We start from the raw sequence: 27,424 nt of genomic DNA, 5'->3' as shown, positions 1-27,424 counted from the left end.
GCTAGCTGTCGAGCGATGGGCGGAACCTTGAGAAATTGGATGACAGCAGGCTGAGCCACCGACTTGGCGCCGCGGGCAGCGGCGGGCAAGTGTCTAACAGGTGGTGGGCCCAGTGTTTGTTTTCTCTTTCTTTTGTAGAAAACTAAAAATTGTAACGTGAGTAGAGCATTAAATGGTTTCAGTATCTTTGGGTTATTAATATGCTGTGCACATTCTTGACAGGGGTCTCTCGGGGTGGAAAAGTCGTAGGTTCCCGCGGCTGGGGGCGGAACCGAGGCTGCGGTCCTCAGAGTCCCTCGCCAAGCGGCGTCTGTGGAGAATTTCTGTATATGGATATGTTTATCTCCAGAAACTAAGTACTGGCTTGGCCCTCGGAGCTCTCTAACGAAAGGAGGAAGCTACTGTTTAAATATTTAGCTGTGTGGTAGGAAGGGATGTGGTTGGAAGTCCTCCAAAGATCTGCCAATTCCGCAGTTTTTTCTTCACATTGGTTCCTCGAATAGAGAAAAATTACACTTTTTGCAGGAGAGAAGTAGGTGAAATTTACATTCCTGAAGAGATTACAATTTCCTTTTTTAAAACATTGGTTTTGTCTGAGTTTAAATCTCACTTTTTTTTTTAAAGAAAAAGATTTATTTATTTAAAAGAGTTTCTGAGAGGGAGAAATGACAGGGGGGAGGAGAGGGAGAGGAAGAGAGAGAGAGAGAATCTTCCATCAGCTGGTTCACTCCCCAGATGGCCACAATAGCTGCAGCTGGGCAAGTCTCCCACTTGGGTGCAGGGGCCCAAGGACTTGGGCCATCTTCTACTGCTTCCCAGGCCATAGCAGAGAGCTGTACCCAAAGCAGAGCAGCAGGGACAGGAACCAGATTCCCTGTGTGATGCCTGTGCCACCAGGTACTACAGTGGGCCCAAAATTTCACTTTTTAAAAGTCAGTTAACATTGGAGGAAATCTCAATACTAGCAATAAAAATGTTAATTTGAAGCAAATCACTAGTTTTCTTGTTTTTAAATAGATTGTATTGTTATGGATTGAAGAAAAGTTTTGCCAAGCAGACTTGTCATAAATACACCTGAATATAGCTTTGGCTTTCTCTTTAACAGTTTAAGAAATTTTATTGTCCTAAACTCATAATGTTCTCTAAGCAGAATAATGACACACATTTAAAAATGTGTCAGTGTTTTCAGCTGGTTATTTGAAGGCCTATTATGGACCTTAGAGCATATTCACTATTAATAGAATGAGATGTTCCCTTCCTTTCAAAACTAGAGGTAAAATACAGATATGTAGTAAGTAAATATAAAGAGATTTGATTTAGTTTTGACTTGCTGGAGATATTGTTCTTGTTTTTAGTGACCATGAAGTTAGCACAAAAATTTGTTGGAAGGAAAATTGTGCAAACGCCAACTTCTTTTTTGAAATTCGGTGTATGACTTTCTTCCAGAACTTATTATGGGCACTCCAAAGACCTGCTTGTACTTCCCCTACGTTTGCACCTTTTATGTGGTCATATTGTGGTTTAACATGGCATCAAACAAATTGTTCTAACTTTATGTTTGTACTCAAAGTTGATAAGCTAATATTGGTGTGGAAGAAAGCAAGGACTACATTCTGGATATAAATGATGCATAAATATCTGAAGTGGGCATTTTTAGGTTGCACTTGAGTTATTTGGCTTTTATGGTAATGGTCAGGGTCAATAAATCCACAATCTTTTGTGTGTGTGTGTGTGTGTGTGTGTTGTGTGTTTTTACATGACTTTACTGGTTGACTTTTCACAGAGTACTTTCAAAATAATTGTCATCATTAGGAAATAAAATTGTGATGATTCTACTTATCCTTAAAGTATCTCCTCTAGTGTTTCTCCTTTTAAAATCTTCCACTGCCTTCTCAACTTCCCTCACAGTAGCACCACCTGAGTGCTACTCCATGATTCTTCCTGCAGTCTCTCTCATGTTGTTTGTAGTTTGTCTCCACACTCCATTATACTGCCTGGAACACAATAAGGATTCAGCACACATCCGATGAAAGAATTAAAGAATTCAGTGAATGCGAGTGGAAAATATCAATATAAGTTGAGTGAAAGAAGTGAGAAAGAAAAGTACTTAATAAGTACTTAATTTTTAACCATTCTCAATCCACTAACTCATGGCTTTTTTTTTGTTTTTGCTAGTTTTCTGCAATAAAGAAAACCCTTGATGAAAGTTAGAGACAAATCTAAAACTGAGCTATTCAACCAATTGACATTGAGAACCCAGTACTATGTGCAGAATATCATGAGCATTATAAATCTGAAAGTTTAAGCAAAGGTCAAAACTGATTACATAGTCGGGAAATTGTCTCAGTTGGGATTTGAACGCAGGCAGTATGGTTCCATGTCAAAAATCATTGCCAGGGGCTGGCACTGTGGCGTAGAGGGTAAAGCCACTGCCTGTAGTGGTGGCATCCCATATGGGCGCCAGTTTGAGTCTGGGCTGCTCCTCTTCTGATCCAGCTCTCTGCTATGGCCTGGGAAAGCAGTAGAAGATGGCCCAAGTCCTTGGGCCCCTTAATCCCCGTGGGCGACCTTAAGGAAGCTCCTGGCTCCTGGCTTTGGATCAGTGCAGCTCTGGCTGTTGTGGCCAATTGGAAAGTGAACCAGCAGATAGAAGACCTTTCTCTCTCTCTCTCTCTCTCTCTCTCTCTCTCTCTCTCTCTCTGCATCTCCTTCACTCTCTATGTAACTCTGACTTTCAAATAAATAAATAGAGCTTTAAAAAAAAAATCACTGCCAGTCATGTATATGCCTCCCAGTAGCATTATTTGAAGTTAGTGTAATACAATTGATAGTTTTTGCTTATACAGCCAGTTAGCAATTAATTCACTAAATAAATTATTACTGTATATGCTCTATTGTGATCTTAATGATTTACAGGTTTTTTTTTTCCAAATTGTTTCACAGTATTTGTATTTCTGAGTTATTTTCCTTCTTCCAGCAAACCGCTCAAAACTTAGCGGAATGATTAAAAGTCTTCAGGTGTTGGTCTGTGACCCTTCAACATTTTTTCCCCAGGAAAACCAGACGTCTCTGTGTAAGCTCTCCAAATCCCTCCCGGAGCACGCGCACGCCCACGCCCACGTGGGCAGCTGGGCGGAGCCCTCGCCAGTGTTCTGGGAGCTCGGTGGAAAGGAGGGAGCCGGTGACGGGACTGAAAGAGCTTCCTGGTCTGTGTTTTCTCCTTATGCCCCCTTTGCTCTGGCACTGCTTGCGCCGTGCCCAGTCTGCTTGTTAGGCTTTTTCCCTGAAAAAGTATTGCAGAGTTTTACTCGTCAGCCGCCTCCTGCTGGCAAGGCTTACTCCCGTTCGCACCCTGACTTCCTCATTTCTCTTTAAAGGAGCGGGACGCGGGGGAGGGGGGCAAACTGGAAAGAAAGAATTGTTGTAGAAAAACTAAACTTTTTCCCATAAGAAGAATTTAGAACTCCTGGTCAGTTGTTTTGTTGAGGAAACACCTTTCTATAACTTCCTTTTGAACTTTAGGGATTTTTTTTTTTCTTACATTAGACTTTGCTTCCAGGTTAGGCTCCTTTCTCCTCATGAAAATACTTGAAAAAAATTTTTGATAAAGAGTAATTTGAAAAATATAGGTGTTAAAAAAAAACAGACTAATAATAAATACTTTCTGTAAAAAGACTAAACGGGGACAGTGTATACCATCACTTGCTATGCTGGCGTTCCGTATTGGAATGAAGTTCAAATCCTGGAAGCTTGGCTTCTGATAGAGAGAGCTCCCTGCTAATGTTCCTGGGAAAGCAGCAGATGTCTCAAGTGCCTGGGCCCCTGCCGCCCACTGGGGAGACCCAAGTGGAGTTCTTCACTCCTGGCTTTGTTCAGACATTTGAAGAATAACCCAAAGGATGGATGATCCCCCCTCTCTGTTTCCTTCTCCCTTTCTGCCATTCAAGAAAATAAAAGTAAATCTTAAAAAACAAAACACAACACAACAAAACTAGCCAACCTTAAGATTGCATTATAGGATGGTGATCAACATGATAATGCTCATTCTGCTTTTTTGGAAATGGTCAGCATGTATGTGTACTTTAAAAGATTGAAGAGAGAGTTCACCATAGTCTGTAAGAGCTCCAGCCTTAAATTGGGCTTTAAAGAATATTTTCAAATTAATCATTTATTTTTAATAGTAATGAATATCTATCATAATATAAAGTTTAAATACATTTTTAAAAAGTGATAGAATTAAAAACAAGCCTTCCTTCCACCCTCCCAGATCTCAGACTGGTAATTCCCTCCAGAGGAGCAATTATTGCTACTGCTGATGTCTTCCACTGCTCCCTTGATAGAGGCATCACAAGCATATATGCAAATAAGTTTCCTTCTTAATAAATGGCTACTTCTTGTACCTCAGTTTTTTACTTCATAATATATAGAGCTGCCTCATTAGTTTTAATTTTTTTAAGATTTATTTATTTGTTTGAAAGAATTAGAGAGAGAGGGAGAGAGAAGGAGAGGCAGAGATATTCCACCCACTGCTTTATTCCACAGCTGGCCACAATGTCAAAGCCAGGAGCTTCTTCCAGGTCTCCCATGTGGATGGCAGGGTCCAAACATTTGGTTCCCATCTTCTGCTGCTTTTCCCGGGCCTCTAGCAGGTAAATGGATTGGAAGTGGGTCAGCTGGGACATGAACCCATGCCCATATAGGATGCCGGCACTGCAGGAAGCAGTGATATGTGACAATGCCAGTCCCTGCCTCATTCTTTAATAGCTATGCAGTATTTCATGGTGCGAAATAACCTAATTTCTTTAGTATTCCTGTACTGAAGGGCATTTAAGTTGCTCTATGTTATGTAGTTCTAAACCTTGCCACCACAAGCATCATTATACTTATGTCGTTCTGAGTATGAGCAGGTATAATTCCTTGAACTAAAATTAATGAGTCAAGGAATACTTGCATTTTATTTTGATAGATATTGAAATATTGCTCTGCAAAGAGGCTGTAGCAATTATATTGACACAATAGTAATATATGATTTTTTCCAACCTCATTAGTACAACATGTTATCAAGTTTCTGATACTCTACAATCTAAGTGAAAAATAGTCATTTATTGTTTAGTTGGCATTTCTTTTCTTTATTTGGTCTGCACCAGACCAAAGTCAGGAGACTGGAACTCAATCTGAGTCTCCTATGGGTTGTAAGACCCAAATGCTTGAACCATCACCCTCTGCCTCCCAGAGTGCATATTAGCAAGAAGCTGGACTTGAAAGCCAAATGTTACTCCAACCCAATAAGGGGTGTGAATGTTCCAAGCAGTATCTTAACTCTTAAGGCAAATGCCTGCCTTTAGTTTGCATTTTTGTTATTGTAAGTGAGGTGGAACCGTTTGTATTCTCTTTCTGTGAACTGGCTGTACTTATCTTTCGACCACTTTTTTCATTGCAGTTTAGATGTTTTCTTTTTTGATTTCTAGGAGCTGTTTTTTAAAAATTAGCTACTTTTCTGAAATATGAATTACACATACTTTTTCCTTGATTTTCTTTTGATTTTATTAATGGTGGCTTATTTGGTGGTATGGGATGGGGAGAGGTAAAGTGAGGCTTCTGCTTTTAATTTTGTTATTTTTATGAGGTTAATGTTTGGGTTATATTTTGCAATGTTTTCTCTACTGTAAGATCTTTTTAAAAATGATTTTTTCTTGCTTTTCATATGATTTTGTGTTTAAATCTGATTTATTTAAAACATAGATTGATAAAGGGATTCCACTGTATTAAATTGGATTGCAAAAAGAAGCAGTTGATAATCAAAGTGGTCCTGATTGATTAGGAACATGAGACTCATCCCAACTGTTCATAGCCATTTTACATATTATTTCCCCAGCACTTTGTATGATACCTGAATAAATTGAAAGAACATTTCTGGGTATGTTGTATCAATTTTGCTATTAGCCATTGTATTGCTTTATAGTGTTAAAATGGATAACGATGTCATTAACACAGTTGGTTTCTGCTCTACCAAAATTTATAATAAAATTTTACATGGAAAAACTAGAACATTTGATTTGCTGAACAAATAAATAGTGAGCTCCTATCCTTCCTATCCTATCCTTCCAGGCATTCTAACTGGGGGTTGAGGAGACAGTGAATAATTTTCTTCTATGATGTAAGTGCTCTAAATCAAGGTGTAGTGTACAGGAAATAGTGACAGGGAGGGGGAGCACTAGCTCAGGAGGTGAAGGGCATTGACAATTAAATTCTCACCACTTAAGAAGTACACATGCAAACAAAGAAATTGAAAGGCAGTGGGGTTAAGTGGCAGGAAGCAACTGAAAGAGCTGAGGAAAGATGTCTGAGTGCATGTTTTCTTTAGGCTTGATGGTTAACTAGTGGGCAGGACTATACTTTTTTGATTAATATTTTAAAAGGTTTTATGCATACTTAAGTATTGACATGACTGATCTTTAAGCAATATAAAGTTTTTTAAAAAAACAAAAACAAAAACCAACCAGGGGCCAGAGCTATGGCATAGTAGTCTAAGCCTCCGCCTGTGGCGCCAGCATCCCGTGTGTGCACTGGTTGATGTTTAGCTGCTCTTCTTCTTATGCAGCTCTCTGCTTGTGGCCTAGGAAAGCAGTGGAAGATGGCCCAAGTGCTTGGGCCCTGCACCCACGTGGGAGACCCCGGAGGAAGCTCCTGGCTCCTGGCTTCAGATCAGCCCAGCTCTAGCCTTTGCAGCCATTTAGGGAGTTAACCAGTGGATAGAAGACCTTTCTCTCTGTCTCTCCCTCTCTAACTCTGCCTCTCAAATAATTAAATAAAATCTTTTAAAAAGATCCCAAATTTGTTATTCCAGTAAGAAACTAAAATCATTTTATACAATTAAAACCAAAGTTATATTCTGCCCTTAGATATATGCGCCATAGTACTACTCCCTACTTGTGGAGATCCAGTCATCCCCATATCTTTTGGGTGTGATTTTCAAATAATACTCAAAGAAACCCTGGGGGGAAAGGCAGAAAAAAAAAAATCAACAGAAAGGCCTAGAGTATACAACCAACTACTCATTCTTAATAGGAGTGGCTCTACTTTTATCTTTCCTTCTACCTTCCAAATAAGATTACATTTTGAAGTGATTTGAAACCTATGTTGTACCTCCTTCTGACTCTGAGACCTGCCATATACACATGGAAATGGCAGACCACTTTTAGGAGAATATCACTGGATACTTACAAAAAACATTTATTTATTTATTTGAAAGTCAGAATTACAGAGAAAGAGATATAGAAAGAGAAATCTTCCATCTGCTGGTTCATTCCCCAGTTGGCTGCAATGGCCATGGCTGGACCAGGCTGCAGCTAGGAGCTTCTTCCAGGTCTCCCACATGGGTAGCAGGGGCCCAAACACTTGGGCCATCTTCTGCTGCTTTTCCCAGGCCATTGGCAGGGAGTGAGATCAGAAGTGGAGCAGCCAGGACAGGAACTGGTGACCAGGTAGTGGCTTTACCTGCTTTGCCACAATACCAGCCCCCACTGGATACTTTTTAAGACAGTTTTTCTTTCTTTTAAAAAAGTTTTATTTATTTTTTAATAAGTTAAAATGCAGATTAACAGGAAAGAAAGAGATTCATCTGCTCGTTCACTCCTCCAGTGCCCATAACAGCTGGAACTGAGCCAGACTGAAGCCGTGAACCAAGAATTCTATACAGATTTCAGGAGTGGGTGGAAGAGACCCAACTACTTGAGCCATCACCTGCTGGCTCGCAAGGTGTACATTAATAGGAAGCTGCATAGGAAGTGGAGGCAAGGCTCAAAGCCAGGCACTCCAGTATTGGATGCTGGTTTCCCAAGTGGTGGCTTCACAGCTGCAGCGCTGGAGAGCTCCCATCTGTGAATCTGTTCCCCAAATCCCCACAGCAACTCTCTGTCTCTCCCTTCCGCTCTGTCACTATGCCTTTCAAATAAATCCATAAATAAGTGAATCCTAAACAAATATTGTGTTCTAGATAAGGTATAATTGGAGGAATCCACCATTCTCAAAATGAAGTTTCATCTCCTTGAAGATTCTTGAAATGTCTTCCTCAAGGAAAAATGGCTAACATGGATTTATTTTCTAGTATGCTGGTTATGTGACCTTGGACAAGTCTGTTTCTTCATTTATAAGCAGAGTAATAATAGTTTCTTTTTAAGTTTGTAGTGAAATCAGACATTGTTTATAAAATACCCAATCCATGAGTTGAGCCAAATATTTATTAATACAATACCATCTTTCCATTGAAAACTTAATTAAAAAACAGGTACTTGTTTCATTCAAAGGTTAAATGATAGCAGATTCAACTCCCATTTTTCAATATAGAGAAGTTATTAACCAAAGGAGTACGGATTTAGCAGTCAAAATGTAGAAAATTGAAAAGAGAAAGAAGGTATGCAAAGGAACAAAAGAATGCAAAATTGAACTTCACTAACCTTTAGATAGTTAAAGTCTGTTCCCCAGAAAAGATTTTCGGCAAAAAACAATAGGTGTTAGAAGCACTGCATCTACTAATTTATGAAGTTTTTTTCAAGAATCAAGTTAAATTTTATTATAAACACCTTGATTCCCAGAGAATGTGGTTCAGACACCTGCAAGTAAAGACAAAAGAATGATGCATAAACTCATGGTCTTGTAGTTGAACTTAAGCCTGTGAACAATTCCTACAGTGGCCTTAATTCTAGTTTTTAAAAGTGATTTCATGTACTCTTTTTTTTTTAATTCTTTTTTTTTTTTTTTTTTTTGACAGAGTGGACAGTGAGAGAGAGACAGAGAGAAAGGTCTTCCTTTTGCCATTGGTTCACCCTCCAATGGCCGCCATGGCTGGCGCGCTGCAGCTGGCGAACCGCGCCAATCCGAAGGCAGGAGGCAGGTGCTTCTCCTGGTCTCCCATGGGGTGCAGGGCCCAAGCACTTGGGCCATCCTCCACTGCCTTCCCGGGCCACAGCAGAGAGCTGGCCTGGAAGAGGGGCAACCGGGACAGAATCCAGCGCCCCAACCGGGACTAGAACCTGGTGTGCTGGCGCCCCTAGGTGGAGGATTAGCCTATTGAGCCGCGGCACCGGCCTTCATGTACTCTTTATGAGAGAAATACAGCTGGATCTGAACCTGAAATTTTTAATCTTAGAGGGTTCGCTACCTATTTTAGAACAGAACCCTAAGTCCATGATTTGCAACAACATAGGTGGCCATTTGACTCCCAGGACCAGGTTCTTGCCACTTTGCTGCTGTCTTGTCTGCTATTCAGCTTTGAAAATTTTATGTCTAACTAAAGGAAGCATTTGTCTATTGTTTAAAAGTTGGTTTTAACATTTTTTTTTTCCTTTAGAGTCTTCAGATGGATTTTAAAATTGAACACATGTGGGATGGTTTTCCAGTGAGGCACGAGCCAGTTTTTGTCAGACTGAATCCAGGCGAGGGAGGAGTAATGATGAAAGTTAGTGCTCCATTTTTCAATGATCCTCCAGCCCCTCTAGGAGAACCGGGGAAGGCTTTCAATGAACTGTGGAATTATGAAGGTAAGTGGAAGAACTGTATTTTATTGAAAACATAAGTCTTATAATAATCTCTCATAGAACTATTATTTTATCTTGCTGTTAGGAAGTGCCTCCACATAACTAGTGTGTGCAGTTTCTGATATTCCAACCAATCTCTCATCTTGATTTTTTCTCCTTTACCTATGTGACCTCAACTATATAACTAGAACAGTGAAAATGGCAATTACAAATCCAGATTTTTTATTACTGCCATATTTCCAACTTCCTTAACTTCTATTTCTTATTCTAAGAGTTCAGCATTTCTGTTTTGTCTTTAAGTAGCTTCAAATTGTCACTTTAAACATTTAAACCATATTTATAGAAGCTTTGGGGTATTTTACTTATTGTAAAATCACCATCAACTTTAATATGAAATGCAATTTTTACATTATTTTCTCAAATAATCTCACATATCAAATTAGATAATACCATAAAACTAAAAGACATACTATGAAGTTGATACTCTTTTACTGCATCCTAATTAAGCTGCCAGATTCATCGTTCTGACTTTTCGTGAGGCCATTCCCAGATCACAAACCAGGATAGAGTTCAAACCTTTGCTATAAGCTTTCCATATAATCATGAATTGGGCCACTATATTCAACCACAAACTTTTTGTTTAAGATTTGTTTATTTGAAAGGCAGAGTAACAGGGTGACAGAAGGAGAGACTAAGAAAGAGAAATCTTCCGTTTGTAGGTTCAATCCCTAAATGTCCGCAACAGCCATCTTCTGTGGGGAGCAATCCGGACTAGACTAAGTTGCTCGAATTAGGACTTATTCTATGCATCTGCTCTCCCACAATATGGCGCTGGGAGAGAAGTAAACAGCTTCCGCACAGCTGCCTCCAGTTCAACCAATTAACTGTAGGACTTGCTCCTGATTGGAGAGCAGCGTACTCAGCCGAGTTGGGATTGGCGGAGGAGGACTATAAAGGAGGAGAGAGACGGCATGCACCAGGAACATCTATGGGGAACATCTAGCTGAAGGAACACCTGTGCAGCCCCCCAGAGAACCGGCCGGCGGTGTGCCGCTCCCCTGCGGAAGTGGGGAATGTGGCCAGGGGGAACTGCCCTTCCACGGAGGTGGAAGGGATAGTAGCCAACCCGGGAAGAACCAGCAGCAAACCCGGGGAGGGCCGAGCAGACGAAAGAACAGCGCAGGGTCCTGTGTCGTTCCTCCACGAAGAGGGGGAGCGACATAATGGTGCCGTGACTCGGATATGAAGCCTAGGCAGGGCTTAGTGTCGTTCCTCCACGAAGAGGGGGAGCGACATAATGGTGCCGTGACTCGGATAGGAAACCTGACTCGGATAGAAAACACAGGACGGATAGGAAACCTAGCTCGGATTAGGAAACCTAGGACGGATATGAAACTTAGGAGGGAAGAAACGGGAAGAACTAGGGAAAATATCGGAGAGAGAAACTAGCAAACAGCCTAGGGAAAAGCCGGACGAAAAGGGTGCCGGAAGAAGCTGTTGAAAGCCTAGGCATAGACTCGGATACGGACTACGGGGGGAAGCTGGGAGAAATCTTTAAGGTCGAAAGCGAAAGTGAAAGCTAGAACAAACAGACTCGGACGCGGACTGTGGGGAGAGGCCAGGAGAAATGAGGGAGGAATATCGTTGGAGGAAAGTTTGGGGAAACATACCGGGTAGAGAAAAATGTTAGGGAAATTGAAGCCGCGGGGGGCAGGCCAAGGCGGAAACGAAAGCCACTTTGGGATTCTCAAGTTAGCCCGGGAATAGGGGGCGAAAAGTTAAAACCAGAAGCTGAGACGTAAGCCAGATTGGGATCCGTCTGATTAGCCCGGGGAGCAAAGGACGGGAAGCCAGATCGTGGGGCGGAGACGTACGCTGGGTTGAATTCGCCAGGCTAGCCCGGGGAACTTAGATTGAATCCTAGTGGCGGAGACGCAAGCTACGCTGTGTTACTCGCGGAAGCCGCCGCGTGCAGAGAGAGCACGGGGCGTGAATAGATAGGGAACGCTGGCGTAGGCCGTGGTTCAGACGCGAAAGGGTTAAGCGTGGAGACCGCGGACCGCGCAAAGCCGGGAAGCCGCGCAGAGAGGCGCGCGGGCTGAAGCGGCGCAGAGCCGGGAACCCGCCGGCGGGGCGAGGTGCCGGAAAGCCGCAGGGATAAGAGAAACAGAAGTTTGGAAGTGAAGTAAAAGAGAAATGGGAATGCTGGAAGATAGAAGTGAAATGGGAGAGGTAGGAATGCCCGGAGATAGAGAAATAGAGAAAAATAAGGCCTCCCCTCAACATGCCAATTAGAAGGCTTGGATTCGGTTTGCCTGATAGGTCTTGTAAGTCCCCTGCGGGCAGAGCAGAGCATGCGCTGCAGGGCACCGAACACAGGCACGCATCAGCGCCTAAAAACCTCCTCACAATGGCGAAGAGAGGACCCGGATTCGGTTTTCCTGATTGATAGGACTTGTAAGAGCCTGTGGCAACTCTAGCAAGTACAGCAGAGTGTGTGCTGCGGGACACCGAAGACAGGCGCGTATCAACGCCAAAAAATAAAAAGAAAGGGGGATCTGTGGGGAGCAATCCGGACTAGACTAAGTTGCTCGAATTAGGACTTATTCTATGCATCTGCTCTCCCACAATATGGCGCTGGGAGAGAAGTAAACAGCTTCCGCACAGCTGCCTCCAGTTCAACCAATTAACTGTAGGACTTGCTCCTGATTGGAGAGCAGCGTACTCAGCCGAGTTGGGATTGGCGGAGGAGGACTATAAAGGAGGAGAGAGACGGCATGCACCAGGAACATCTATGGGGAACATCTAGCTGAAGGAACACCTGTGCAGCCCCCCAGAGAACCGGCCGGCGGTGTGCCGCTCCCCTGCGGAAGTGGGGAATGTGGCCAGGGGGAACTGCCCTTCCACGGAGGTGGAAGGGATAGTAGCCAACCCGGGAAGAACCAGCAGCAAACCCGGGGAGGGCCGAGCAGACGAAAGAACAGCGCAGGGTCCTGTGTCGTTCCTCCACGAAGAGGGGGAGCGACAATCTTCCACTGCCTTTTTAAGTCCATTAGAGGGAAGCTGGATCAGAAGTGGAGTAACCAGGGCTTGAACCAAAAGTCTTATTTGGGATGCTGGTGTCAACAATGGTGGCTTAACACACTGTGCCACAATACTGGCCCCCTTAATCAAAAGCTCTAGACTTCTGAAAGGTTAATGATCTTACACTGCCTGCATATTCTTATCAATGCACTTCGCATTCTCCCTGACTCAAATGCATATAAAGTCTAATTCACATTCTATTTCTTCAAAGAAGCCTTTGCTAAATCATCTAGTCAATACTGACATTTACTTTCTCTATACCATTTGCACAGCACACACTTTGTCAGTGTGATTTTGTCAAATATTAAGCTTATTTTTTGTTATTGATATAGAAACTTGTATATACTAACTTCCTAGTGTTATACACACCAATGTAACTTACCTACTGGAAATACTACAGACAGCAAACTCAACAAATCCTAAACTGAACTCATCTGCTTCTGGCATGAATATTTCTTTTCTAGTTACCCAGTCTCAACCAATGGCACTCATACTATACCAAATCGCCAATCTGAAGGTTATGAGATCTCTGCAGGATATTCTTCTTTCTCTCTGTCTCTGAATTTAGATTTATTTACTCAGATCTATTAGTTTCACGTGCTAAATGTTTCTTTAATTCACTGTCTCCTGTTTATCCCCTCAATCCTTGCCATAGGTAATACCTAGGTTAGGGCAGAACCTTCTAAATAGTATATTTTTGTTTAAATATGTCCTTGATTTAGAAGCCAGAACTTTCTGTCTAAAAGAAATTTAAACTCATAATTCAGCTACTTAAAAACTCCTCATGCTCCATATTCTTTCATGAAAAGTAAAACCTTTTTCTGGTTTTTAGATAACTCTGTTTTGGTTTTAGTGAACTCTATTCAAGAATTTTCGTGGCCTGGCCCCCGTTCTCTCCTGTGGTATCACCCGTTCTTCCTACATTGAAAGGTTTGCTGAGTGAAAACCAAACTGCTTGTGGTTCATCAGATTAGGCACAGTATTTCTTAACTGTGTGCCTTTGATTGTGCTGTTCTCTCACCCCATAATGCCATTTCCATCATTTTCGTTTCTCATCTGGTTCCATCTTTCTTTAAAGATGAAGCCTGGAATCCTTCCCTAAACTGCTTTTATTGAGCTAAATGTCTGTGTTCTGTATCGCACTGCAATTCACACATCTGTCCCCCTCCCCCATTTTGAGATTTTTATTACAACGGTTCACTTTAGTGCCTGCTTTGATTGTGAGGTAATTAACATACTCCTAGAATCTGATGCAGTGTTTAATAAAGAGAAGCTGCAAAATGTTTGTAAAATAATAACGGAAAATAGAAGGTGTGCGCTCGTGTGTGTGTGTGTGTGTGTGTGTGTTTACAAACAGAGAGAGAGAGAGAAAGGGAGATTGAGAGATTGATAAGGAATTGGCTCACATGGTTATAGAGGCTGGCAAGTCCAAATTCTGCAAAGGAAGGCTGGCAGACTGGAGATCTAGGGAAGAGTTGAGTTTCAGTTCAGATCTGAAAACTGCTGGCAGAGCTCACCTTCTGAAGGTCAATCTTTTTTCTTTTAAATGGTTGAATTATATTCACCCACACTATGGAGAGTAATCTGCTTTACTAAAAATCTACTGTTTTAAATATTCATCTCATGTAAAAAAAATGCCTTCACAGAAACATCTAGAATTATGTTACCAAATAAAACTGGTATCTTTTTATATCTATATTTAGATTTATCTATCTATCTAGATATACATAGGTAATAAAATAAATAAAATAAAAAAGATACAATCTATTCATTAAAAGGAATATGGTATTTACATGCCAGAAAGTTTCTTTAGTGGAAAAAATTAAATTGTAGGCAAATATGGTACCATGTTAATGTTTTTTCAATCTAAGCAAGTAAAATAGTATGTAGAAGCATAGAACAGTCTATAAATTTTAGATCAAAAAGAAAACAGTGACTTTTTACTTACTATGCATTTGTGTTGTTTTAATTATTCCCAAGAAAGATGTGTTACTTTAATAATTAAACGATTTTTAAAAAATAGCACATGCTTAGAAAATTCCAGAAAATTATAAAAAAGGAAGGTCACCTCCCTGTATTCCACCATCACAAATAACCAGTCTTAACACTTTCGGGTGTCATTTGAAGACATCTAGTCACACAGGCACAGTCTAATTTCATGTTCATTTCATTGCTGCTTTGCTGCCCACTCATGAAATATCATGGATATTTTCTCATGTCACAGATATGTAACCATATCTTTGATGGCTTTATTTATTTAATGCCTTTATTTTATTCCACAATCTATTTAAGAGCTCTCCTCTATAATAGAGTTCTGTATAAAATAAGAGATAATCCGGCCGGCACCGGGGCTCACTAGGCTAATCCTCCGCCTTGTGGCGCCGGCACACCAGGTTCTAGTCCCGGTCGGGGCGCCGGATTCTGTCCCGGTTGTCCCTCTTCCAGGCCAGCTCTCTGCTGTGGCCAGGGAGTGCAGTGGAGGATGGCCCAAGTGCTTGGGCCCTGCACCCCATGAGAGACCAGGATAAGTACCTGGCTCCTGCCATTGGATTAGCGCGGTGGGCTGGCTGCAGCGCGCCGGCCGCGGTGGCCATTGGAGGGTGAACCAATGGCAAAAGGAAGACCTTTCTCTCTGTCTCTCTCTCTCACTGTCCACTCTGCCTGTCAAAAAAAAAAAATTAAAAAAAAGAGATAATCCTATATAATACAAAATACTCATATAATTTCCAATTTTTGAAAACTATTTTGATGAATAGCACTATTCTTGCTTCTTTTCCAATTTGTCTGATTATTTCCTTTAGGATAAATTCCTAGAATATAATAATTGGTTCAAAGTCTGTGTGATAATATTGATTTCTAACATAATCAGTACTAAGTTTTATTGATCTGTTTAATTTATAGCAGTCTATCATGGGAGAAAACCAATGATAATTTACTTCTTATGTACTTTTTCTTTGAGGAAATGTCTATTATTTTTGCCCCTTTTTCTCCTGGGAATAATAATACAGCTTAAAATGATTAGTTAGTTCATGTTATTTTCAAATAAATAAACCAATTATTTATTATTGAAGCAAAATTTAATTTCTCAATATGTTATATCTCTGTATTCAAAAGTTGTGGAAGCATTTTTCTTGAATGATGTAAGTCAGCAGTATCTAGAAGTTGAACTTTGTCCGTAAGTATTAAGTATTTTTTCTTAATCACTAATACATGATTTGAACACATTATTTTCTAGTTACAATTGTATGGTTAAAGTAAAAGCTCATTAATTCCAGATAATTAGAGAGATTGCTAATCTGAATTATATGCTTTTATATAATTTCTTACTTTCAAATACAATGTGTGTTTAGAATATGCATTCTCAGCATTTGAAAATATCATGTTGATGTTATTTTCAATTAATTAATGTAGTTATTTTCCAAATAAATATAAAAATTATTTTTGTGAAGTAAAAAATCAAAATAGAACAAAATTCTTTTCCTAATTATTTACTCTATAATTGTGTATTGTTATATATTAACTGTTTCATAAATAAAGGGAGATACTGATATAATGAATTGAAATATTTAATGAAAATATTTCTCTTAGGGGATTTTTAACTCATTAGACAAAACTTTAATTTTTGTGTATGACATAAGTACATATTTGTGTATTCTTTCTTTTATTCATCATTCATTTATTGATTATATTCTATATCATTTTTGCATTCAATTCCAGAAATAAAAACTAAATCATACGTGAATTGTCCCAGATTTATTAAAAATACTAACATTGGATCTCTTTATTCAAAATTAACTATATCCTTGGGCACCCTCTTTATGTTGTTTGAAACCATTTTTTTCTTGTAGATGTGAAAAAGTAAACTTAATACCCATCTGTCATCTAAATTATAGCCAAATTTAAATTGATATTTAATAAACAGCATGTTTTTTATATTGCCATAATTCATTTTTTAGACTTATCTTTTAAATCTTTTTTCCCATAAACTCTTTTTTTTCTTTTTAATTTGAGAGGGATGAAGAGAGAGAGAGAGAGAGAGAGAGTGAGCCCTTATCTACTGGTTCATTTCCAGAGTGCCCTCATCAAACCCTGGCTGGGACTGAAGCTTGGAGCCAGGAATTTATTCCAGATCTACATTTGATCTTAGCCAAAAGGCCAAGAGGTGATAGGAATTCATTCCAGATCTCTCATGTGGGTGGCAGAACTCAGTCACGTGAGTCATTACCATTGCCTCATAGGGTTTGTATTAGCAGTGATCTGGAGTCAAGAGCTGGAGGCAAGTTATTTACCCAGGTACTTCAATGTAGGATGAAGTCTTAACTATCCTATTAACCTCTGGGATAAACACTTGCCCCACCGTATTCATTATAAATGCCATTAGTATGCCTTTTGGTATCAATATCCAGTACTTGTTTCTTTTTTTTTTTTTAATCTTTTATTTAATGAATATAAATTTCCAAAGTACGACTCATGGGTTACAATGGCTTCCCCCCCCATACCGTCCCTCCCACCCACAACCCTCCCCTTTCCCACTCCCTCTCCCCTTCCATTCACATCAAGATTCATTTTTGATTATCTTAATATACAGAAGATCAGCTTAGTATACCTTAAGTAAGGATTTCAACAGTTTGCTCCCACACAGAAACATAAAGTGAAAAATAATAGATGATTTTTTTAAATGATGATGAAATCAGATCAGACCTATTGTCATGTTTAATCCCAGTGAGAGTCAAGTTGGGAATTGATAATTTCTTTTTTTTTTTTTTTTTTACAGAAGATCAGTTTAGTGTACATTAAGTAAAGATTTCAATCGTTTGCACCCCCATAGAAACACAAAGTGAAACATACTGTTTGAGTACTCGTTATAGCATTAAGCCTCAGTGTACAGCACATTAAGGACAGAGATCCTACATGAGGAGTAAGTGCACAGTGACTCCTGTTGTTGACTTTACAAATTGACACTCCTGTTTATGGCATCAGTAATCTCCCTATGCACCAGTCATGAGTTTCCAAGGCTATGGAAGCCCCTTGAGTTCTCCGACTCTTATCTTGTTTAGACACGGTCATAGTCAAAGTGGAGGTTCTCTCCTCCCTTCAGAGAAAGGCACCTCCCTCTTTGAAGACCTGTTCTTTCCACTGGGATCTCACTCACAGAGATCTTTTTGCCAGAGTGTCTTGGCTTTCCATGCCTGAAATACTCTCATGGGCTTTTCAGCCAGATCCGAGTGCCTTTAGGGCTGATTCTGAGGCCAGAGTGCTATTTAGGACATCCGCCATTCTATGAGTCTGCTGAGTATCTCACTTCCCATGTTGGATCACTCTCCCCTTTATTTATTCTATCGGTTAGTGTTAGCAGGTACTAGACTTGTTTATGTGCTCCCTTTGACTCTTAGTCCTTTCATTATGATCAATTGTGAACTGAAATTGATCACTTGGAATAGTGAGATGGCATTGGCACATGCCACCTTGATGGGAAGAGATGTATAATTTGGGGCATGCTCGGGCTGACTTGCCCCAATTGGTAGAGTTGGAAACATACCAGGGGATTCCAATCCAGTACTTGTTTCTTAATAGTCTAGCCAGAGAGCTTCAAACAATTGAGCTAAGTGAGACTTTAGATATCCTTTTATTTTCCATTATTTTGAAATTTTTTTCAAACTCTAATATGAAAATCTAGCTGTAGCACTTATTTGTTTATTTTAATTTATCTGAAAGGTATATACAGAAGGAAACAGAGAGAGACAGATCTCTCACCCATTGGTTCACTCCCCAAATGAGCACAACAGTCGAAACTGGGACAGACTTAAGCCAGGAACCTAAACCCAGTGTGGGTCTCTGACATGGGTTGAGAGACCCAGTGATTTCACTCATCAACTGCTGCTGTCCCAAGAGGTATGCATTAGAAGGAAGCTGGAATCAGGAGTGGAGCCAGGACTTGAACCAAAGCACTCAGATATGGTATGTGGACATCCCAGGCGGTGTCTTAACCACTGTACCGAATGCCTACCCCAGCATTTATTTTTTAAGGATAATAATTACAAATATTTATGTACATCAGCTTTCAACTAACATGCCATAATCTTTTCTTGAAAAACATGAGGGCTGGCATTCTGACGTAGAGGGTTAAGCTGCCACCTGTGATGCCAGCATCCCATATGAGTGTCAGTTTGAGTCCCAGCTGCTCCACTTCCAATGCAACTTTCTGCTAATGTGCCTGGGAAAGCAGTGAAAGATGGCAAGTGTTTGGGCCCCTGCACCCATGTGGGACACCCAGGAGAAGCTCCTGGCTCCTGGCTTTGGCCTGGCTCAGCCCTAGCCATTGAAGCCATTTTGGGGAGTGAACAAGCTGATGGAAGGTCTCTCTTTCTTTTTCTTTCTCTCTCTAACTCTGCCTTGCAAATAAATGAAAAATAAATCTTTAATAAAAATGAAAAATGTAATAAATTCTCACAGACTCTCATGAAAATTAAGATAATTTCAACTGGTTTGCAATTATTTTGACCCTACAAGTGAGATATCTAAGACAAATATTTGTAACTTATCTAAAAAAAAATAAAAGAACTTCAATCTGCCAGAATTCTGAAATTTGGCCTTCAATTGTAACTTTATTACAAGGTTGTAATCAGTTTATTACTAAAGTGACCACTTAACATTGGTTGAATAATTAGATTCTCTTTTGTTAAGACATTACACAGTGATTACTGTGTGAAATTAATAAATTTTCCATGTTAAAATCCTCTGAATAATTTGGTTGCATATACTTCAGGATAGGTAGTAATCAAGAATCATGATTTTTCAGCCCTTAAGGCATTCGGATCTGGCTAAAAAGCCCATGAGAGTATTTCAGGCATGGAAAGCCAAGATACTGTGGCAAAAAAAAAAAAAAAAAAAAAAAAAAAAAAGACTTAAATGAAAGATCTCTGTGAGTGAGATCCTAGTGGAAAGAACGGGCCATCAAAGAAGAAGGTACCTTTCTCTGAAGGGAGGAGAGAACTTCCACTTTGACTATGGCCTTGTCTAAGTAAGATCAGAGTTGGCGAACTCAAGAGGCTTCCATAGCCTTGGCAGCTCATGACAAGAGCCTCGGGTGATTACTGATGTCATAAATAAGAGTGTCAATTGTTAAATCCACAACAGGAGTCACTGTGCATTTATTCCTCATGTAGGATCTTTGTCCTTAATGCATTGTACTATGTGAATTAATGGTATAACTAATACTCAAAAAGTACTTTACACTTTGTGTTTCAGTGTGGGTGCAAACTGTTGAAATCTTTACTTAGTAGATACTAAATTATTCTTCTGTATATAAAGATAATTGAAAATGAATCTTGATGAAGAATGGGATGGGTGAGGGAATAGGAGATGGGATGGTTTGTGGGTGAGAGGGTAGTTATAGGGGGAAAAAGCTGCTATAATCCAAAAGTTGTAATTTGGAAATTTATATTTATTAAATAAAAGTTTAAAAAAAAATCATGATTTTGCCTCAGGCAATCACTTCCGATAAAAGTTTATTAGGTTCTAAGAAAGTAACAGGAAGAATATCATTGTTTTAATTTGTGGGAGTTTCTACTCATCCTGGGATATTCCCAAGGCTGCATAATAAAAATAATGAAAAGAGTTTTAAAATGGAAAGTAATACTATCTTCTGTTAGAATAGTTACTGAAGAAAATTTTCCCTAAAAATTCACAAAAGACCAATTGTATAAAAATGTTTAATATAGTATTTTCCAGAGACAGTAAATTTGCCTCATGTAAATACATGAAAGGCTTTGATTCTTACAGACCTGAGTAATCTTAATTATGAACTCTTACTAGAAGTTCCTTTTAAATTATATTGTATTTCTTTTTGAAAATGTGATAGTGATACCCAAACTAAGGGTAGAAAACAGGCAAACACAACACTCAGGTAGGTTGGGGACAGTGGTGTGAAAAATAGATAAAGATTAAAATGTTTGGCCTGTTGAGTAGTTTTACACAGTCTGTGTTTTATATTTTCAATCTTCTTAAGTCATCTCAAGATATTTTTCTTACAGATATAACTTTTAGAATGTTGTTGGATTCAGACTTAGAAATTGGTCCCTGCTTCCCTTAGGATATTTTATTTTTGAAACTGGCCTTTTTAAAATAAACTCCAAATAATGTATCCCTCAACCCTTTTTCATATCTTGAATTACTTCACCAAATGAATTATTTTAAATAATTTCTTATTTAAAGAATATAAAAAGCAGTCTAGACACTTATGCATGGGATGGTAGTTGTCTAAAAAGAGTATCATGTATAAATAGCCAAACACAATGCTCTCCTTATAATTACCTCATATTGTATTACATCTTTCAGTTATTGGAAATTTAGTTACAAGCACACATGTTCTAGATATGAAAGATAATGAGGAAAATAAATTTTTTTTCAAACACTCATGAAGAATCTTAATTTTGATAGCCATGGGCAGCATTTGGTGCTTTTACTCTCTGGAAGAAGAAATGTGTGGAAAGTAAGTACTTAAAAAATCTTAAATGCACAAGTACAGTGTGTGTGTGTGTGTGTGTGTGTGTGTTTAAAATATAAATGTTAATTTTATTTTTGTGTTTCATATATTGTTTCTGTAGCAAGAACTTGCTTTATCCTTCAAAGTGTCCAGAGGTGAGACAAAATGGGAAGGCGAAGCTTATCTTCCTTGGAATTATTTCCCACCAAGTGTGACAAAATTCAATTTATATGCAATTCATGGATCAAAAGAGAAGAGAAGTTATGAAGCTCTTTACCCTGTCCCTCAGCATGAACTACAAGAAGGACAGAAGCCTGATTTGTAAGTAAGAAGTACTGGAAGATGTATCCCAACTATGGAGTTGTTTGGAAGTTAATTCTTGGTAGAGCAGTAGTAACATTTTATGGTCAAAGAGAGCGCTTAGCTGAGTCTTGTGTTCCCTAATGGTCCTCAGTAAATACCTGATGGAGTAACTTTGAACTGACCTCATCTCACCTACTACTGTCAGTAGAACACTTATTTTTCTATAGAGGTGTGAGAAAAAGTCCTGTTTATTGCATGTTGCAACAGGTGATAGGGTAATATAGTTGCAAATTCATTTATTATTGTATTTAGAAATAAATGACCAGGGGCATCAGTTTCCTGGGTGAGTGAAGAATTACTAAACCCTTTCCCCTGCAGTGGGAGAATCTTACCTTCAGTTATCTCTAGTTTTTTTTTCTCTTAATAACTTCATGGGATAAAAATGTCAGTTATGTTTCTAAGTAATATTGCTGTGATAACAAGTGACCTCTAATTGGTAAATTACATCTAGACAGTAATTTTCAAAAATGTTTCACTTACAACATTGCAGGTTTTTTTTTCTCCACTGCCTTCTCAATTCCTTTTTTTTAAAGGTTTATTTGTTTACTTATTCTAAAGGTAGAGTGACAGACATTAGAAGTATTTGTGTGTGTGTGTGTGTGCGCGCGCGAGCATGTGTTTACATGTGCATATGCATGTTGTGGAGTACTGGGGGGAGATGCAACAAATGGGTGCAACAACCAGGTTTGGGCCAGGCCAAAGCCAGGTGCTCATGACTCCACTTAAGGCTATCAAATGGGTAGCAGGAGTCCAAGTAGTTGGGTCATCGGTTACTGCCTTCCCAGGCACATCAGCAGAAAGCTGAATTGAACAAAGAGGAGCTAGGACTCGAACTTGCACTCTGATTTGGTATGTCAGCAGCACAAGCAGCAGCTCAACCCACTGCACCACAATGCAATCCCCATGGACGAGTAATTTTGAATAAACTATAAATACATGATGAGAAAATTTGGCTTTGAGATTCCCCTTCAACAGTCATGTTCCCCGGAGAGCTATGCCAACAGAGCTATTACAAGAGATACTTCCTCCTATAGGGCAACAGGCATTTGAACCAAGGTTCCCCAATACTTTGCCAATTTGCATCTTGTCTCTTTGTACCTGGAGCTGTTACCTAGGGAGACTATGAAGGCTTCCTGTATTGCTGCAAAGATTGCTCCCTTCGGGATGAAAGCCAGATGCTATTCTGGGGTCAGGCTGTGATCCTGTTCTATTATTTGGTTTTGAGTGTACTTGCTCTGGCCAAGTGAGTCTGGTGAGTCCACGTTTTTAGAAGAGCCTGTTAAAGGCATCCTGGTGAGCACTGCCCTATGGTAGACTGATATCCCAACCTTTTAACCCTTTTAATGTGTTATATACACTGTCCTTTCTCTCCTTCTCTGCCCTTTGCTTCCTATCATACTCTTCACTCTACTTTAACGTCATCTTTTCTAGCATGTTCATTTATTATGCCTGAAACACTTTCCTTATTTCCCTTCATTTTTCTCCGCAGTCCTGACACTTTCATGGCTTCCTTCTCCTTTTTTTTTCTTGTATCCTTCGCTGTTGTTTCCTTAACCTCCTACTCTGAGGTTCACAATTTGACTCAAACTGGTTCATCCTGGCAGGTGAGCAGAATGCAGTAGGAATCTAGAAGCTGCAACTGACTGCTAGCTCTTATCCCCAAATGGCATGTTGCTCTGGCTCTTCATCAGCCGATATCTTCCTGTGCTCAGGCTCCCCATTTGTGCATTATTGGATGTTTAGTAGTTAAATGTTTTTCTGGATTGATAAGTTACTGTTAGTAACCTCACTTGCTTTTCAAAGAAAAAAAAAAAACATAAGTAAGTCTGTTCTCTAATATGGAAGCTGAACCTTTTAAAGCAATTGCTTATAGGACTAGTATAAGCTATTTCAAAGTTTGAATATAAAATATGAATAAGAATACAGTATGATTTCTTTTAAACTAGGTGGAATGAGTTAGGTTTTGAGGGTTGATTTTTATTTCTCCCTTCAGCTATGAGGGAGCTATTTGCAGAATTGAAAGGAGAATGCTTTGAAATATGGGTGAATGTTTTCAGAGCTGAGTATTTGATAGCTAGAGTGAAAAAAATTGTACATATGGAAAACATCTTACCTTTGGTATTTCTTGAAATAGAATGTTGTCCTATCACACATATGACAAAATAAAATAGCCCTTCAAGGCAACTATTTCGTACATGCATAATTCATTTCAATTTCTACCTTGATTTTCTTTGCTTCTAGCCATCGTCTAGAATACTTTAAGCCTTTAAATTTTAACACACTACTTGGAGAAGAATGGAAACAACCAGAATCAGATCTATGGCTGAAGGAGAAACCTGACATATAAGGAGTAAACTATCATAGAAATCATTTTTCCTCTATACATTTGAAGGTAAACCACTGAAAAGAATCAGTCTTTTTAAGACACAATGAACACAGTTCAACATGATATTTTCATAGAGGTTACTGACAATATCCTCCCTCTGTTATTGACAAGAGAATAATGATTTCATCCATATGGCTCAAATATTTTTAAGAGTCACTTAGCCTAGGAACCATGGTGTCAATAGGTTCTACCTTCTGCTTGTATTTCTGTCACCCAGTAGCTCTCATTCTGTTAACTAAAGTCATTATTTTTCTCCTCACTTCCCTAAACCTCTGCAACATCTTATTTGTACATTTTTGAACTCCATGTCTATATAGTAATTTTAAAACTAGAAATCTTTCCATTCTAGAAATTAGTAGAAAATATCGACCTATTGAAGCTGCCCAGGAAATCAATGTATGCTTAGACATCTTAGACATCATTAAGATACATGAATTATTTCAATAGCTTTGTCTCCCTGTGTAGTGACTATTTTTACTCTGTACAAAGAAATGGAATGAAGTAGTCTTGAATTCAAGCAGTGCTCTGCTTTTATGTGCAAATCAGTGTCATTTTCTTAATGCTGTTACACAGGATTAAAATGTCTTCATTTTACTTTGTAAGCATCAGATAGTCCTGGTCTAGAGTTTTCAGTTTTTGTGTTGTAGCATTTCAGTAGATAGTCTGTGAACTTCTTTACCAAATGTGTTTCTCCAGGATTCTTAACTCAGAGCTTAGGAGTCTTGCAGAAGATGAAGATTTACTAGCTGTAGAAGTGCATTGTGGTCTACCTTACAGTATACTTTTTCTACTTCTTTATCAACGTAAGTTGAAATTTTGGGAGGATTTATTCAGATCTCCATTTTCTGACTTCCTTTGCAGATAGAGTGACTATAAAATGGTTCAGTCCTATAAGCTCTATGTACAGAATTGTATCACATAACAGAGTTTCAGTCAAAAATAGATTACATGTATCTTGATGGTCCTATAATATTATCATGGAGCTGTAAAATTCTATTGTCTAGTGATATTGTGATATTGTAGCTGTCATAATGCTATGTACAATGCATTACATGTCTGTGATGACGCTGGCGTAAATAAGCCTTCTACACTGCCTGTCAAATAAAAGTATAGCACATACTTAGTACATAATACTTGATGATAGTAAACAAGAATTTTATTGGTTTATTTACCTACTCTACTATGCTTTTTATCATTCTTTTAGTGTAAACTTCCTACTTATTAACAGTATTTACTATAGCACTATGCTGTGTTCCACCAACAGTGGTCTCATACTTCTCATGCTCACCACGACTCTTGATTGCATCGAGTCCATGTTGAATGATTGGCCTGTGTCAGATAGGGGTGTGAAAGTACACTGTATGATATTTACACAATGATGACATTGACTAATGATGCATTTCCCAGAATGTATCCTATCCTTAGGGGATATATAACTAAATGTGAGTGCAATATTAGATTTAAGACTTCAAGAAAGAAACTTTTTAAATTTTTTTTTTAATTTTTTTTTTTGACAGGCAGAGTGGACAGTGAGAGAGAGAGACAGAGAGAAAGGTCTTCCTTTGCCGTTGGTTCACCCTCCAATGGCCGCTGCGGCCGGCGTACCGTGCTGATCCGATGGCAGGAGCCAGGTACTTATCCTGGTCTCCCATGGGGTGCAGGGCCCAAGCACCTGGGCCATCCTCCACTGCACTCCCGGGCCACAGCAGAAAGCTGGCCTGGAAGAGGGGCAACCGGAACAGAATCTGGTGCCCCAACCGGGACTAGAACTCAGTGTGCCGGCGCCGCAAGGCAGGATTAGCCTACTGAGCCGCGGCGCCGGCCTCAAGAAAGAAACTTTAAACATGAATGTCTCTGCTGCTATATACCTTTAGTCCATTGCCCCTCCTCTTTTTCATAATTAAAAAATTTATTTTTGAGATAGAACACCAGCTGCATTATGATAATGAGGAAATAACCCAGGGATAGCTGAGTAGAAAGACAAAGATGCCCAGTTTCAACTTGCACAATATTCCAGAGTAATATATGTAGACTGCCAAACTACAGACTTAATGTATTAGAAAAACTGCCTAATTTATTTAAGACACTTTTAAAGCACTGAATGTTTCCATTAAATAAAGTCAAATGTAATTCCTAACTGTATTATCTTTTCATCACTGTATTAAGTACTTGAGAGAAACTTCTTATGAAGCAAGAATGTGTATTTTGGCTCATCTTTTGGAGGTTCACAGTCCAAGATTGGGTGATCCTGTTGGTCTGGCATCTAATGAAGGTGGTGAAGAAGGGTCTCATGATGACTCAGGAGGCAAACAAATAGGGTCTATGGTCTTCTTCATGTCTGTAAATCTGTCTTTATAAAGCCACCATAATCTGATCATGGAGGTCCCACCTAAACAGCTTAATCCAATCTAATTACTTCCCCAAGGTCGAACCCTTCAGACAATACAATTGAATTAGGCCTGCACCATTTGTCCATTAGCCATTAACATTAATCCACTAACTATTAACATAAGACATTGGGAACCAAGCACTTAACACAAGGGCCTTTGGGAGATATCCAAGCTATGCAAACTATAGCACTAATACATTATTCTTCCTGTTAGTTGGAAAATAAGAATTGCTCTCCCTCAAGTTAGAAACAAGGCAAGAATATCTGCTCTCACAGCTTCTGTTCAGCATTATATTAGAAGTTCTAGCCAATGCAGTGAAGGAAAATAAAAAACAAATATGAGAAATAATAAAAATATTTTGAAATGTATTATTTACATTTGAAATTATTGTGTTTATGGGAAATGCAAAGGAATACATAACAACTTTATAGATTTAAAAGGCCAATATATTAAAATTTTCAATTATATTTCAACATATTATAAAAATAATTTGAAACTAAAATTTAAAAATCATTTATATTAACATAAAAACATGAAAGAACCAGGACTGAATTTAACCACAATGTGCAAAATGTCTATATTGATTAGATTAGAATTAATATTTTTAAAATTCCCACAATTTATTTTTATTTTTATTTTTATTTTATTTAATTAACATAAATTTCCAAACTGCAGCTTATGGATTACAAAAGCTCCCCCCCATAACTTCCTTCCCACCCACAACACTCCCCTCTCCCACTCCCCCTCCCCTTCCATTCACATCAAGATTAATTTTCAATTATCTTTATATACAGGAGATCAATTTAGCATATATTAAGTAAAGATTTCAACAGTTTGCACCCACACAGAAACACAAAGTGTAAAATACTATTTGAATACTAGTTATAGCATTAATTAAACACCTAAGAGTAATTGTGTATTAATTACAGAGTTCAACCAATAGTTTTAAGTAGAACATAAAAAATAATAAAAGGGTAAAGTATTAAGTTCTTTTTTTTCTTTTTTTTTGTTTGTTATATAGTTAATTTTTTTATTTAATAAATGTGAATTTACAAAGTGCAACTTTTGTATTGTTGTGGCTTCCCCCCAACCTTCCTCCCTCCCGTGGCCCTCCCTTCTCCCACTCCCTCTCCCATCCTGCCCTTCATCGAGTTTCATTTTCAATTACCTTCATATACTG

The 27,424-nt window shown here is 38.9% G+C and overlaps 1 protein-coding gene across 7 annotated transcripts; it reads left to right on the top strand.

Moving 5' to 3' along the window:
- The first annotated feature begins 16 nt into the window (after positions 1 to 16).
- On the top strand, positions 17 to 25,991 carry C8H4orf33 (chromosome 8 C4orf33 homolog). 7 transcript variants are annotated; one of them, XM_070047591.1, is made up of 7 exons: positions 38 to 156; positions 9,350 to 9,539; positions 15,735 to 15,795; positions 21,060 to 21,111; positions 21,227 to 21,426; positions 23,710 to 23,860; positions 24,551 to 25,991. In XM_070047591.1, exons 2-6 carry the CDS (start codon positions 9,359 to 9,361, stop codon positions 23,813 to 23,815), a joined length of 600 nt encoding a protein of 199 aa, XP_069903692.1. In that variant the 5' UTR covers positions 38 to 156; positions 9,350 to 9,358; the 3' UTR covers positions 23,816 to 23,860; positions 24,551 to 25,991. The 7 variants fall into 7 exon arrangements, with proteins under 7 accessions (XP_008266183.2, XP_017203065.2, XP_069903692.1 ...); XM_002717246.5 differs by lacking the exon at positions 38 to 156 and adding an exon at positions 3,099 to 3,206; XM_008267961.4 differs by having other exon boundaries at positions 17 to 100; positions 23,710 to 25,991.
- Positions 25,992 to 27,424: the final 1,433 nt, after the last annotated feature.

The sequence above is a fragment of the Oryctolagus cuniculus genome, chromosome 8, assembly GCF_964237555.1.
Source record: "Oryctolagus cuniculus chromosome 8, mOryCun1.1, whole genome shotgun sequence".
Lineage (NCBI taxonomy): Eukaryota > Metazoa > Chordata > Mammalia > Lagomorpha > Leporidae > Oryctolagus > Oryctolagus cuniculus.
The sequence above is the reverse complement of the archived record's forward strand: the minus strand, read 5'-3'. Positions and strand labels throughout refer to the sequence as shown.

Bases quoted from the DNA above. Each gene is read 5' to 3' on its own strand.
- C8H4orf33 (XM_008267961.4), top strand. From the start codon at position 9,359: ATGGATTTTAAAATTGAACACATGTGGGATGGTTTTCCAGTGAGGCAC. The intron at 15,796-21,059 runs GTAAGTATTAAG...TAATTTTGATAG, and splicing joins CTAGAAGTTGAACTTTGTCC to CCATGGGCAGCATTTGGTGC. The intron at 21,427-23,709 runs GTAAGTAAGAAG...CTTTGCTTCTAG, and splicing joins GAAGGACAGAAGCCTGATTT to CCATCGTCTAGAATACTTTA.